Source organism: Vitis vinifera, chromosome 11, assembly GCF_030704535.1.
Source record: "Vitis vinifera cultivar Pinot Noir 40024 chromosome 11, ASM3070453v1".
Taxonomy (NCBI): domain Eukaryota; kingdom Viridiplantae; phylum Streptophyta; class Magnoliopsida; order Vitales; family Vitaceae; genus Vitis; species Vitis vinifera.
Genome location: NC_081815.1, coordinates 17662988 through 17678652, shown reverse-complemented (window position 1 = coordinate 17678652; position 15665 = coordinate 17662988). Strand labels below are relative to the sequence as shown.

The window sequence follows — 15665 nt, the reverse complement described above, 5'->3', positions numbered from 1 at the left end:
TGGGGTAAATCCCTAACGTGAAATCAAATAATGGCTTGGGTTACCAGCTTATTGATAGATATAATTTATTAATTTATTAATTTTTAATAATATATAAAATAATAAAATATATATTTACGACGTCATTGATTCGACCAATGAACCATGAACCGCTAATTTTTTCAGTTCAATGACTGGTCCGGTTTTGAAAATATTGAAGAAAATAATGTCATCATTCCTTGGAGACCTCCAATTCATTTTTGCCACCGTCATGGGTAATGGACTAGGTTATCAATAAAAATATTGATTTCATGAAAAATATCATAATTGGATTTTATAGATATATATATATATATATATATATATATATTAAGAAATATCAACATAATTTTTAATCAAAACTATATATTAATTAAATAGAAATTAATCAAAACTTATAAAAGAAATCTAAAACAATCTTCGCTTTTAGTAATAATATGTTCAAAAGCTAAAATACATTTACTCAACAAATTTATTATTAAAATAACAATCTATTTAGTTTGAATGTATTTAAGATATACAAGAAATAATAATATGTGTATAATTTTTTAAAATTTTATTTATAAATTTACATTTTTTTAATATTAATTACTTTACAAAAAATTCAAAAGATACTTCTTAAGAAGATTATTATGATCATTTTTATATTTTCGATAATCAATTAAATAAAATTTAAAAATAGTATAATTAAAATTAGTTGACTAGTATCAAACATGCTCTAATTGTCTTCATTGGATCAAGGGAAGAAGAGAGAGCTTCTCACAAAGAGTGCTAACAACATGAAAGAGGTGACCCGTTATTTGAACATTCTCTATGAACATTAAGCATTGGGATCCATTGTTGGAAAGTGTTTCAAATTCCTACTTGGCATATATTCCTTTTAGTAAAAAGTATTTCCAATCTTGATAAATTATTGTGATTCTTTTAAGCTTATAACAAATAGGTAGAGATATAAGGAATTGGGGGAGTGATACTCATGGTTTAAAGTATAGACAAAAGAAGCAAGAAAACATGTGATGTTTTAAGACTAGATAGTTGTATTTATCTTCTCTATCCTTTATATATTCTCTATGGTCGGATTATTCTTTCTTATCCATGCATGGATAAAGGTATAGTTGGGTAAACCATATTAAATCCTTACATACTTTTGTTTGGGCATTACAATGATTACCCATATGGCAAAACATAAATGGGAAAAATTTTAGAAATAAGGAGAAAAGGGAAAGAAAATATAAGTGAAGGGAAAAATCACCTACACCAAGACATTAATAAAACATGGTTATGGAAAGTAGAGAAGTTTATGGGAGTTATACTTGGTAACTGCTAAAACTAATGGAATTTGAATGGAAATTTGAGGTATAAAAAATGGAGTAATGGATAAGGAGACAATTATGGGATCGTAAATCTAATACAAGAAAATGACATGGACATGCAAGCTAAAGGGAAGCACGACATGGAAGAACAAATTAGGAATAAAAACTAGGATCACTAACTATCATATATCTTTGCACTCAAGCCTAAAAATGAAGAATGCAATCAATAGAAGTATGGCGCAATAAAAAAAAAAGACTCACAATCAAGAAGGTACATTAGGATTGCAATCAATCCTAGAGAATTGATCCGTGAGCTAAAATCAATAGGGCATGAATTATTATAAATAAGATGGACAAAAGAACTTAACTATCCCCATAGCTAAATCTTCTTCACTGCCAAGCTTGTTACTTTTTTTTTTTTTTTTTTTTTATCCTTTAGTTATAGGATTAGTACAATTCAAAAATGGGTGATCAATGAAAGGGTTTCTTTCTTCCTATTCTTATCTCATGTTCGACATGGGATTAATTTGTAGGGAACTTTGGATTACTCTGTTCCCAAGTCGTGGATCCTATAGAGTGCATGCAATCTAGTCATATACTTTTCTAGATCTAATGCAGTGAAAAACATGACATCAAAAACCAATAACAAATATAGATCTAGAGACAGTGTCCATACCTATGATTTGGTTGTTTCCAAATTGAATCAAATCCAATCCAAAAAAGATGTCGTGGGCATCGTAGATCTCATCTGCCCAAGGATTCCGCCTAATTCTCCCTTCATAGATTTAGGCATAAGAGAAAGGCAAGTTTCTATTACTCTCTTAAGGTTGGCTAGGTTTTGCACTCTTTCTTTCTCTCTGGAAGACAATGCCAAAAGGTGTAAAAGTCTAAGCCCTAAACCCTTGAGAGATAGGCTCCCTTGTGGGCTTAAGTGACTTGAGCCCAAATTGGGCTTGGGTCACCTAATCTAATCCACTTGGGTCTTAATTAATTAGTCCTATTATATCACAATTAATGAATTAACCCAATCTAGAAAGAACATTCATAAGATCTAGTGTAATATTGCATTTTTACCAAAATGCCCTTATGCACACTTATGAACTACAAACCCAAAATCCCTCAAACATATGTGCCACCATGAAGTAGGAGCTAAAGTAGGGACTATGAAGATCCATAGGAAAATACTAGCTCTCTCAGAGTCTAATTCTGAAATTGACTTTACATTTCACTAAAGAGAGTAAACTACGCTTTAGTATTCTATAATATTACAATGAGACAAAGCTTGGGTTCATGACCTACTATCCATTGCATGTAGACTCCCCATGAATTAGTATTTGTGATATAATAAAGTAAATGCTATCATCCTTTCAATATCCCCTCTCTAATCCTTTAGTTATAAATCCTCCCACTTTATGATCAATTGACATATTCTAACTTATAAAAAACATATTTTAAGTTCTCCTTAAAGAATTACTACGACCATAGATTTTATGATCACATATCCTTAGGATTACCTAAGAGGGCACACTATCTCAATCCCAAGAGACATTATGGTGCCTCTGTTGAGAATACCTGTTTTCACCAACCTCCATCAATAGTAACTTAATCTGTAGGGAATAGATGACAACCTTAAGGTCTCACTTTAAGGTCTTACCTACAGGTCAAAGCCTCTTGATGACATCAACACAAGCTCAATATCTTCTTAAGGTTAAGAGTTCATGCAATATAGTAGCTTGGTGAATCATGAGTACTCGATGACCAATATCATGATTTACTGTAAGTCTTATCCCATATTTAATCATGCACACTAGTACACTCATCATGTTAAATTCATCCTGATGACTATGACCAATCATCCCTCCAATTAGGAGATACACTATAGCCTCATATGAATTGTCTAAGTCCATGAACCAATTGTGAACAACTCATCAACCTTGCAAGGAACTCATGACTTAGATCTTTTGTACAACTCCTAATGCATCTAAGTCATATACAATGCAAGTGATGCTGGCCTGAATGCCCAAATGAATATCAATGCAAAAGAATAGAAATTAGAAAGTCAAGTTTAACTTTGGTACACCTTGTCTTGTTTTTAAGAGCTCTATCTCAACATAATTTTTCTTTGTTTTATTAATTGAATATATTTAATTAAGGAACATAAAAATTAAAATTTTGATTTTTAGGCTATAAAAGAAAGACTATTTATTCTCCTCCTCTTCTAGGCCATTCTATGATACAAGATCATAAACTTTCATAGTCCTTATAGAAATGACAAGCTGATAAGAATTGAAATGAGGAATCTGATAAGTGGGTTGAGGTAGATGGTCTAGAGAATTCTTAGTATTCAACACAATATGAAGGAGGAGATAGAAGTGTTGTTATGATAAGCAGTGATGTCTCCATAACATTAATGCAGATGATCAAGTGTATTTGGGATGAAAAATGGCATAGTGAATTTTTAATGAGGAGCAATACGTGGTTACTAATAAAGAACATATTACAACATTGTCCAAAGCCAATGACAACATTGACTAGAATTGCAGAAGTGAAAGAGAAAATGAAGGAGTGCCCATAAATCCAAAGCACCCTAATTAGTATATATATCGAGTTGTTCTAGTAGTTCCCTACTTAATTATTCCTATAGGATTCTAAGACACAATAAATTTAAATTCCTTTCCCAAGATAGGAAAAGAATCCAACGCTTGCAAAATTTCCTAACTCATGCACATATGTGCTTGATGAGGTTAGAATAAGCAACATATATCCTCGCCCGATGACTTGTGGATAAGAATATCAATATTAAGGAATAGTGGTTGGTTCTTGTAATAAGACCCAACTTGCTTATGTTCTTAATTGGCATATATTTATTTTAGTAAAAAATATTGTATAAAATACTTCTTATGTTAATACATCATTATAATATTATTTTTCTTAGAGAATAAAAAAAGTTATTTGAAATATTTGTATAAAAATTCTAGATAGAAAAAATTATGAGATAGAGATGAGCAAGTAAAGCCCATATTGAGCAGGTGGAGATATAAGAAAAAGTGGCGGGCACCTAGTAGTACAAGAGCTCATGGTTGATGAGATAGATATAAAGAGAACCCAAATTTAATATATTTTAAAGCATACCATAAAGTAAGAGACTAACAATTTATCACATAATTGACACAAAATTAAAAATTTTAAACTCTATTAACTTGTCTAGAAATAAAAAAGAGGTTTACAAGGTTACTTGGATTAAAATGTTTTATTACTTAAGGTTAAGTTTGGTTCCTAAAATGCACCAAGGAAAGAAAAAAAATGTTAAAAAAAATTATTTTTGTTTTATATTTGATTGTCTATAGAAAATATTAAAAAAAGTCAAATATAATTAAAATTAGTTAAAAACTTATGCATTTTTAAATTATTTAATCGATAAATTAAAATAAATTAAATGAGTTTGAAGTAACAAATAAAATTAATTTATTAACTTTAAATTTATTTTTTATTTTCCTTCACTTTGTATTTTCTTCTACTTTTCCTCCTTAGTTTCCTTTATTTGCATTTTCTCTCAAATTTTCCATGAACTAAACATAGCCTAAGTATTCGACAGATGTTTGAATTCGGATATATGCCTCTAGGCCCCATTTGAAGATGGTATTTTCAGTTTCGTACAAGGTTCTCTTCTGCGTTGTTCTTAAGCCGCATTTACCACTACTATATTATCAGCCAAGAGAAATTAAGCAACAATATAATTAAACTAATTAGGCTCGTAGAGCTGTCTCCCATGGCGAAAAATTCAGGAATTTTGACGACCGTAGCTGATGCCTTCAGTGAGGTAGCCCAAACTGTGAATTCTCCGAGGCCATACGTGGAAATCGGTCGGCTGGTTCGAGCTTGCCGCCTCCTTTCTCCTCTCTTGAGTAGTTTAGGAGTCTTCAAGTTTGCAGAGAAGGAGTTTTCTGCTAAGGTATACGTATCTGATCATCGTAACTATAGAATTATATATCGCTTAAACCTTTAATGTATTTGCTTGATCTCAACGCCTTGGCCATTTGGTGTATATGGAGATAAGGTGGATGATCTTGCAGAAGCTGAAAAATCAGTACATACTCTGGAATCCTTGCTTCACTCCGATATCAGAAAGAATTGTGAAAAGGATTCTAACAGTCATTCAAGGAACCTTGTGAGAGTGAAGCGATCAGTGGACATGCTAAAGATCATGTTTGAGCAAATTCTAGCTAGAGGGTATGGCCATGTTTGGTAAATCAACTGTTTTTGAAAACAAGTTTAGCAATCAGAAAATAAAAAACAGTTTTCTATTCTCCAAAACATCATAGAACAGTCTTTCCGTTATTTTCTTTGACCCATATATGAAATATCGAACACTTTATATTATATAGCTAAGATGGTGAAAATTGCCAGGGGAAACTCTATTGTCGGTCCGGTCTCTACGGCTTATAAGCAGGTATTTGCACCCTACCATGGATGGCTGATAAGGACAGGTGTTTCTGCTGCGATGATAACCCTCCCAACAAAGGCACAACTCCTGAGGAACCTGAATGAAGATGGTAATTGAATTCCATCAAACACCTTTCATTTGAAACAATATTAGAATGTTTTGCATTTTGTTCAAGATTCTAATAGAATATCAAACACAATTTCATGTTGTTTTCAGAGGCCACTGCTAATGTTCAGATGCAAAAGTACGTGACTGCATCGGCTTCTGTCTTACAGTACATTGACAAGTTATTCCGCTCCAGGTGCTCAGGCAATGAACTGCTTGGGATGGTTTGATTCTCAACTTGTTGCTTGTAGTGTATAATATAATTATAATTAATAATATGTTGTCACTGCTTTTATGTCTCTTGTGATTTTGATCGTGTAAGGGTATTAAGAATTTCTACTCTATACTTGGTTGGGGAACGTATTAAGAAAAGAAAAAGAAATATTAAAAGAAAATTATTTTCTCATGGTTTTACTATTAAAAAAAAAAATTAAACATAATTTTAAAAGTATTTAATCTATATATATTAAATGGGTTAATAACCATATAAAAATTTTTAAAATTTATTTTTTATTTTTCCCTTAATTTTTCTTTGCTTCTTTTTTTTTTAGTATTTTTCCTCAAATTTTATGGAACCAAATATCCTACATGAACAATTCCCATGTAAACTTCAAAGCCCTACTTCACTATCAATATGTTTTGGTTTTTGGAAAGTATTGAAAAGTAAAAAAAAATATTAATAAAAATATTTGATTTCACTATAAAAATATGAAAAAAAAAAAATCAAATATGATTAAAATTAATTAAAAAATTATTTATTTTAAAATTATTTAATCTTTATATAAAAGAGAGAAATAATTTAAAATGGGATGTTTGATGTAGCACTCAAAAATAATTTATTGATTTTAAATTATTATTTTTTTCTTTCATTTTTTATTTCTTTTTACATTTCCTCTTTATTTTCTTTTTCTTACATTTTTTCTCAAATTTTTCAAAAACCAATAGCTAGCCTATATACATCCACTGCCAGGTATATATCCATTTGTTGTTGTGTACGGCGTAATTAATCCAATTGGTTGAATCTAAAATAATAACATGCCCCTATATGATCCCCTATAGATATCTACACTCCAACCATTACAGGCTTTCCTTATGTTTTGCCCATTAAGCTATTAGTCTATAAACCATCTTGTCTGACCATGGGCCGAACTAATGTTTAGGAGGGATGGCCCAAATTAATCTCTTGGGTAAGGCCTTGTTGGCTTGGCAAGGTGGCCCACAGCTCTGCTAGGCCCTTCAGTGAGTGTATAAATCCTAAACAACTCAGCAATAAAAGTATTGAAGAAACTTTTTTTGTTTGATTTACCATAGAAAATATGAAAATAAATAAAATTAAAATTAATTAAAAAATTACAATGTTTTAAAATTATTTAATTTTTATAAATAGGGTAGATTATTAAAATCATTATTATATTTTCACCCATATATCAATTTATTTCCATAACTTTTTTTTTAATGTAATGTCAGTCCTATGTTATACCTAAATGTCAAATACACCATTTTATTAAGATTTCTTTTAAATTGCATAGACTTCAAAAAAAATATAATTGTATATACAAGAGAAATAACAAAGTCATGATTTAAAATGTATTAATTTTGGTTTATTATTTTTTGTACTAATATGATCTTTTTTTTTTAGATTCAAATTCATTTAAAATTATTGAACTTATTAATTGAAATTCATTTCTCTACTAAAAAAAATTATAAAAAAATAATTATGTGTGTAAAAGACATAATAGAGTTTTGTGGACCGATGTTTATACATAAATTTCTAACCATTAATTGGATCACTATGCCTAAAATCCAATGCTTTAATTCTTAGTTATTTTGAAGTTTACTTGCGTAGATTTTTTGTGTGACTTTCTAATGTTATTGGGTTTTATAACTTTCTAGCACTAATTATTAAATCAATTTTGAATTTTAAATTATTTATAAAAATTAATAAAATTAATGTATAACTTAATTTGAAATTTTTTTGTTAGATGAAAAAATTTAGAGAAATTCAAAGAAATTTAGAAAAACTCATATAATTTAAAAGAAAAATCATATTTGAAGATTTTTAGCATCGGTATTGGATTGTGGATGAAAAAAAAAAAAAAAAGATTGATATCGTACTCAAATTTATTTATTTTTTATGATTTTTTAGTTCCTTTATATATTTTTTATTTTTTAAAATTGATAAAAACAATTTATACTCCTCCATTAAAACTATTCTTTATTTCACTTTATTTTTTATAATTAGAAATTGAGAACCACAATAAGACAATGCTATGAATTTTTAAAAACAATTTTTTTAAATTAAAAAAATATATATATATATATATATATATACCACAAAACATACTCTATATTACACAAAACCTATAAAAATGCTATGAATGACATGCTCTAGATGGGCTCAATGTCTTAAAAATTAGTGTGAGCATTCACATAGATTGGGGAACTTTGGCTATGCATGTGCTTTGGTCTACTTCCTTCTTTCAAATCACTTTCATGTACACCCTAAAAATTTAGAGAGAAAAAGAGACCTTGGAGGAAGGGGAAGGTTAATTGTTCATGACAAAATTATTATTCCATGGTTCATTCCAAAAACCTTTTTGACCCATTTAATCAAAATGAAATTAATTTGCACAAAATCGACCAATTTCTTATTGACCAAATTAAAACAACTTTTCTTTTCACATTATAGAAATAAAACTCACAAACTAGCTTGTAAATGAAATTTAATTTTATATCAATATATTTAATTTCAAATTTTGTAGATTAGTACTTATCATTTATAATATATCTTTATATTTAGTATAAGAGTTTAAATCCAGAGACTGAATAAAAATATTTGTCATCTATTGAAATGTAAAAGTAATTTATGCCCATACTATATGGTTATTCAACTGGTAGAGAAAATCTCCTTTCCTCAAATATTTTAATGGGTTATGGGTACTCTCACCTCTATATTGAATATTTGTTCAAAGGGTCATTGTTAGGTCGTGTTCGAGTCTTTCGACACAAGATCTAGGAAGATGCATTGAAAGATCGATATTTCCTAGGTTTGTTATTTTTATTATCATGGGTTTTTTTCTCATATTTATAAAATTTTTAAAAATTTGAGGAAATTTTCGCTTCTATCGGGATTTTTTTTCTCTTTGTCACTTAATTTTCATCAATTATGAGTATATTATTTGTAAAATTAATTGGTTAAAATGGATGAAATAATCTTCATATTTGTAAATTTAGGTGATATTTGTTTTTTGGTTGAATAGAAAAAGTCAAAATATTTGATTTTTTTATTCAGTTAAAAGCAATATTTTCAAAACCGGACCGGTCATTCAACTGAAAAAGTTATTGGTTCACGGCTCATTGGTCGGATCGGCAGTCGAACCGGTGACGTCATAAATATATAATTTATAAATTATTAAAATTTAAAATAATTATAAAAATAAAAATAATAATTTATATATTATTTAAAAATTAAAATTTTATTTGAAAATCATTAAATTATTCTCAATAGTCATGATTCTTCTTTAATCATGGAAGGAAAATTCACATGCCTATTTAAAAAGAAAAAAAAATGGCAAAAACATGGAATGTGAGTTTTTAATTTTTTTAATTATTTATTTGTTAAAAAAAAATATATTTAAACATTCTTAAATTTATTCTAATAAATTACAATTTTATTTTTATTTAATTTTTAATAAATGCATATTGCCAAACGCGTCCTAGGGTAAACGAGGAAAGGGCAAATCCTCTTAAAAGCAATGGCTTCTCACTCTCCACTGCTCTCTCATCTTCTTCCTCCTCCCCATTTCTTCTTCCTTCTTCTTCCATGGCTTCTCATTTCTCTCCCAAACCTAGTTCTCTCCCAATGCCACCACACTCCCGTTATATTCTTTTTCGACGATTCCAACTCTGACACTTCGGACTTGTTGTCGAGCTCGGCTTCCCAGTCAACTTCCCCAATAGTCGTTTCTTCTACAAATCAACTGGTCGTCTCTCTGACGGACGCCTCAATCTTCTCTATAAGTCATTGCACCCGACCATTACTCTGGATTCTCATTTCTTCTTCCAGTGCGGGGGGTAGGAGGATGGCTTTGCAGGAGGAAGGGTAGGGTCTTGTCGGCGGGAGACGGTGAGGAGGGGGGCTTTTCCAACAGCGGGGGACGACAAGAAGGGGCTTTTTCAACGCAGGGTGGGGGTCCTGTTGGTGGGGGACGACGATAGTGGAAAAAAAAAAAAAGTTGAATCGGACGGTTCAAGGGGAACCGTCCGGTTTATCCGGTTCACCGGTCGGACCACCGATTTAACCGACCTAATTCCGGTCTGAACACTTTCTGTTTAAATGACCAGACCGGACCAAAGTCGTGTCCGATCCAATTTTTAAAACCATGGTTAAAAGTAATTCATTAACATCAATCAACATAATTAAATTAAACTTATTGATAACAAGTTCACTTTAGTTATGTTAGTTAATATCAATAAGGTACTTTTAACTTAATAGTAAAAGTCAAATATTTTAGTTTTTTATATTCAACCAAAAAACAAACATCATTTTAATCTTTTTCATATTTTGTTTGAGTAGTAACCAATTTTTTATATAAATACCCTCAATTTTTCAGGTATTTACATATAAGTTTTAAAAGAAATAATTATTTTTACGATTAAAGAATAAGTACATTTTTATGAAAATGTGACTAAAAAAAGGATAAAGGGTCCATATCACTTCTAATCAAATAATGGGTGCTCCCACTCCTGTGTTGAACATTTCCTCAAAGGGTCTTTTAAGTCAGAAAATAACATAGTGCGTGGTTACCTTTCCGTGGAGACTTCATATTCATTTCATAATTCGGACTAGGACTTGAATATCTCTTCAATGGGCCGGTCATTGGTCAGAAACTAAAATACCGTGGGCCTTAATTTCCATGCAGACTTCATTTTCATTTCATCACGAAAAGTGAAGAACTTCCACGTATGTATACATTTGTACACATTGAAAGATACACGTTGAAAAATCAACTCAATATAAAATACTGAAATAAAAGTGATGGTAGCATCAAGTAAGCTCAGAAGCAGCTCCATCAATTGTCATGCTGAGAGTGATGTTTGAGCAAATGCTCAGTAGTGGGTATGTTCATACTGGTTTCCTCCAATTCATATATATATATGAATTTAATCGAAACGGGGCTTGATTAATTTTCGGGGAAAACTCCATTGAGGGTGCGGTTTCAAAGTCATACGAGCAGTCCTTTGCTGCATTCCATGCATGGGCTACCAGAACTGCCGTCTTCTCCTCGCTGCCTCACCTTCCTACTAGGGTTAAGTTTATGAAGAACCTGAAAGAAAATGGTCATATATCAATATATGGAAGATTATAATAATATCAATTTACTGATCAATGTTGTATGCTGTTTTTCAGAGGCGTCCATGACTGTTAAGATGCAAAGTTTTATTGATTCATCAGCTATAGTAGTGCAGTACATCCACGGCTTGTTTCATTCAAGGGAATTGGCAAAAGAATTGCGTGACAGATTTGGTCTTTGGCTCTTATTTCAGCTTCAAAGCCTACGCGTTAGAATGTGACTGATGGGCATATTTTAAGGAAGGTTGGTCAAAATTGGATGGTTGGAAGGTTTTTCACGTCAGCTTTAAGTGAAATTCTAGAATTTTGAATTCAATCTTAGCTCAGTTTCTATTAGTAAATGCTTGGAAATATTTTTTTTTTTTTGGATATTTGAAGTGCATAGGTGGTACAAGGTAAAGCTTAAGCATTGTACAACTAACTACATGAGATGAAGGATTCAATTGAGGTAGAAACATTTAACTTGACGACGCTAGAGTATATAGTATTTCGATCATGTTAGAATATTGAATCATAGAATATGGATTAATTCATTATGTTGGGGTGCAATGCTGTCGTTTTTAAACCCAAAAATTTGGATTACCTAAATGATAGTTCTAAGAATAAGTCTAGAGGTATAACGTTGAATGTAATAAAATCTTTTACCTACCCGTATAAGATATTAATTGATTTTTTAATGAGATACTTAAAACTTCATCCAAAAATTGATATCTATTGAAAATGATAATAATAACAAAAAAATATGTTATATGGTGTGAATAGTATACGTATAAAGTGAAGTTATAGATTATTATAAAATATCAAAGTTTTAAGAGTACTTTTTTAGTAACTTGTGACTCTTTGAAATTTTCAAAGTTTTGACTATTTCTTTCATATACAAGTGATTTAATTTGAGGGTTACATTGTCTGGAGGCCAGGGTGGCCCCTACTGGCACGTATGCGCCACCGCAGGGTGCGATCTTGATGCCTCAACCCTTTCTTTGACAATTTTGGACCCCTTTTTTGGGGCCTTGACCCATCCACTAATCCTTGGAAAATGGTAAATTTAAGAAAGTCTTTGGACATCCCAATCCTATGCACAAAACTTTTGATGCAATGATCTAAGTTGGGTTTCAGATAGCTTGGAAGCCAAATTATGACAATTACCATATTCAAAATTGATGCTGGAGCTTATATATCTACATTAATATTGATGATTTGTTTCTTCATTTATTAAATTTGTGTACAACAAAAAAGTATTAAGTATTAATCTATTGGGCTTAGTGTATTGCTTTGTGGTTAAACAATAATCATTGTCTACTTACGGTCTGAATTCAATAAGTCACTATTTGATATTTTATCATTGTTGGTTTATTCTTTTCCAATTTAAAATTTTAAAAACCTTTTTCTAATAAAAAAAAATACATTATTTTACAATTTATGTCAAATTTTGTTGATTATTTATCATCTATTGTTGCTATTGTTAATCCAACTGGTGGAGAAGATAATGCCCACTTGCGAATGGGTTTTTGTCTGTTTCCCAATTTTAGTGGGAAATGGGTCCTCACCACTCTGTGTTGAATACTAGCTCGTTAATGGGTCTTTGGTCAAAAAAAGCGTGTGCACAAGTGATCGAAGAGCCTCTCTCTCTCTTTCCCTCTGTATATACATACAATACTGAAACTTGATATGACAGAGTACTGCAATCGAAGTAATAGTAGTGTTGGGTAAGCTCAGGAGCAGCTCTGTTAATTGGCTTCAATGGAGAGGAAACGGGAGAAGCTACTCACAAGGATGACAGACTTCATAAAAGAGGTGGCAGATTGTGTGAATTCTCCCAACCCAAGCGTAGAGGTCCATCGTCTTGTTCGCTATTGTCGCATTGGCTCCACTTTTGTAGGGTACCTCGGCCTTCCTTTCAAGTTTGCTCAGATGGAATTCTTATCCAAGGTAACAGGCCAATATACTACTTGATCATTTGATCCCTTTCCAAAGCTTTTTATGTGTACAAGGTTATAATTCAGTATCTATCAAAGGTTAATGATCTTGACAAGGGGGCAAGGCCCGATGACACACTAGAAACCTTAATTGACCGAGAAATCCAGCAGAATTTAGCTAAGAAGCCTTATAGTGGCTCAAGGAGCCTGATCAGAGTCAAGCGTTCGATCGTGATGCTAACCGTGATGTTTGAGCAAATGCTAACCAAAGGGTATGTTTAAACAAGTTTCCTTTCCATTCATAGATGAATTGTGAGACTATTCCATCGACTACAACATGGGGGTTTGCTTGATTTGCAGAGGGAACTCAATTGTGGATGCGGTTTCAAAGTCATACGAAAAGTCCTTTGCTGCATACCATGGATGGGCTACCAGAACTGCCGTCCTTGCTTCGCTTCCTGCCCTTCCTACAAGGGCCAAGCTTATGAAGAAGTTGCACGAAAATGGTAATTAATAAGGTGGTGTTTGTTTTTTTGGTTTTTTGCTAAAAGTAATTTGTTTTTAGAATTTAGGTTATTTGTTTTTATAACTTATTATAAACTTTTTACTAAATACAAAAAGTCAAAATATGTAGCTTTTTTTAAATAGAAAAAAATAATATATTGGTTTTTCTTTACTTTTTAATATTTAATAAAAATAAAATATTATAAAAACAAACAACTTATTAACATTATTAAGCATTAAGGTTCTATTTAGAATTTAGTAAAAAAAACAAACACCACCTAAGTCTATGTTTTATGGACATATACATCAACATATATACAACACTATGACAACAATTTTCTGATCAAAGTTGTATGTTGTTTTCCAGAGGTGTCAATGACTGCTAAGATGAAAAGTTTTGTAGATTCATCAGCTGTAGTAGTGAACTACATCGACAGTTTATTTCATTCAAGGGAATTGGGCCAACAACTGCTTGAATTGATTTGATCTTTGACTACATGCAATAATTTATCATTGTACAAGGTTGTAGTGCTTTTTCATGTTCCGATTCTTTTATTATGAAATAAAAAATTAAGGAAAATGATTTTTTTATTATTGATTTTCGATTCACTTGAGAAGTGTGAATTAAGCTTGGAGAATGACATGGTGAGAACATCAACAAGATGCTGATTAATTGTCGGAACTTGAAGAGCACCATGGGTGAATGGAAATCAATAGCCATATCATGCTTCATTGGAAAGTGACATGACACAAGGATTAGCACATCAATATGTAGAGCAAATATTCTCACAGTACATGAGAGGAGTAGCTGGTGGTGGAGGACCCAATTGACTACTAACTATCAGTCAAGTAGTTGGAGATGAAGGATGGACGTTTCCCCATTTTTGGCCTGTCAACACAAACCTCACACATAGAAGCACTCTCTACCATCCAGGCTATCTCACCCTTAATTATATAGTATTCATCTCTTATTTTCAATTTAAAAGGAATTAAATAAATAAATAGATTATTTAATAGATTCATACAAATATAAAAATAAAAAATTAATTAATTAATTAGTTTTAATGATATTATATTTAATTGATTGTTGAATAAAATGTACAAATCATTCTCATAATCTTATTGATAGTCTTTCTTTATATCTTTTGTATATTAATTAAATATATGAAAAATACAAATTTATAAATAATTTAAAAAAAAATCATACATATATTATCATTTTTTAGTATCCTCCAATACATTCAAACTAAATAGATTTATATAAAATGTGTTTTTAAATTCTGCATATTATTTTCAAATGTCACAAACTATATTGTGCATTTATCAATTTCTTTGACAAAAGAATTTCAACACATGTATTATTGTTTCTTATATTATTTTTAGGATTTTTTCCTAAAAAATTTTAGTTTTGATCAACTTTCATTTCATAAAAAAAATTTTATCAATATTTTACAATATTCATAATATATCCTTAAAATCCAACTGCCGATATTTTTGTAAAAACTAATATTTTCATCCATGATTGAAAAGGTTGCAATACATGGTATACTTGAGATAATTAAAAGGTTAGCTTTCAAACAATTGATGGTTTTAATATGACAATGCATAAATTGAGCAAGCTTTTTGACTATAAAGGAGAAATCTTGTTGGGTAAAAGAGAAAGATATTGAAGAGAACCTACAACTTGTCGATATTGTATGGCCTTTATAGAAGAAGACCTTTTTCCTTATGCGGAGGTAGTAAAGCATATAGTATTGGAAATTTCACGAAGACTATGTTTGGTTCCCAAAAAGTTTCAAGGAAAATGTAAGGGAAAAAACAATAAAGAGGAAAAGTTAAATAAAAGAAAAAGTGAAGAAAAATAAAAAAATTGTTTTAAAGTTAATAAATCATTTTTATATATTTCTTCAAACTTTTTTCACATATTTAACTATTCTATATAAATATTAAATAATTTTAAAATATAAAAATTTCTTAATAATTTTAATTATATTTTATTTTTTTTCTCATTT

At 30.5% G+C, this 15665-nt stretch overlaps 2 protein-coding genes across 3 annotated transcripts; both read left to right on the top strand.

The window, feature by feature from the left end:
• The first annotated feature begins 5047 nt into the window (after positions 1-5047).
• On the top strand, positions 5048-6179 carry LOC100266751 (accelerated cell death 11). The gene is made up of 4 exons (XM_002263136.4): positions 5048-5283; positions 5389-5561; positions 5739-5884; positions 5992-6179. Exons 1-4 carry the CDS (start codon positions 5101-5103, stop codon positions 6108-6110), a joined length of 621 nt encoding a protein of 206 aa, XP_002263172.1. The 5' UTR covers positions 5048-5100; the 3' UTR covers positions 6111-6179.
• A 6660-nt stretch (positions 6180-12839) lies between these two features.
• On the top strand, positions 12840-14243 carry LOC100259901 (accelerated cell death 11). Of its 2 annotated transcripts, none has more exons than XM_002262880.5 (4): positions 12840-13162; positions 13249-13421; positions 13510-13655; positions 14021-14243. In XM_002262880.5, the coding sequence occupies exons 1-4, from the start codon at positions 12974-12976 to the stop codon at positions 14137-14139; spliced, it is 627 nt and encodes a 208-aa protein (XP_002262916.1). In that variant the 5' UTR covers positions 12840-12973; the 3' UTR covers positions 14140-14243. The 2 variants fall into 2 exon arrangements, with proteins under 2 accessions (XP_002262916.1, XP_059596705.1); XM_059740722.1 differs by having other exon boundaries at positions 13510-13667; positions 13937-14228.
• The last annotated feature ends 1422 nt before the right edge of the window (positions 14244-15665 follow it).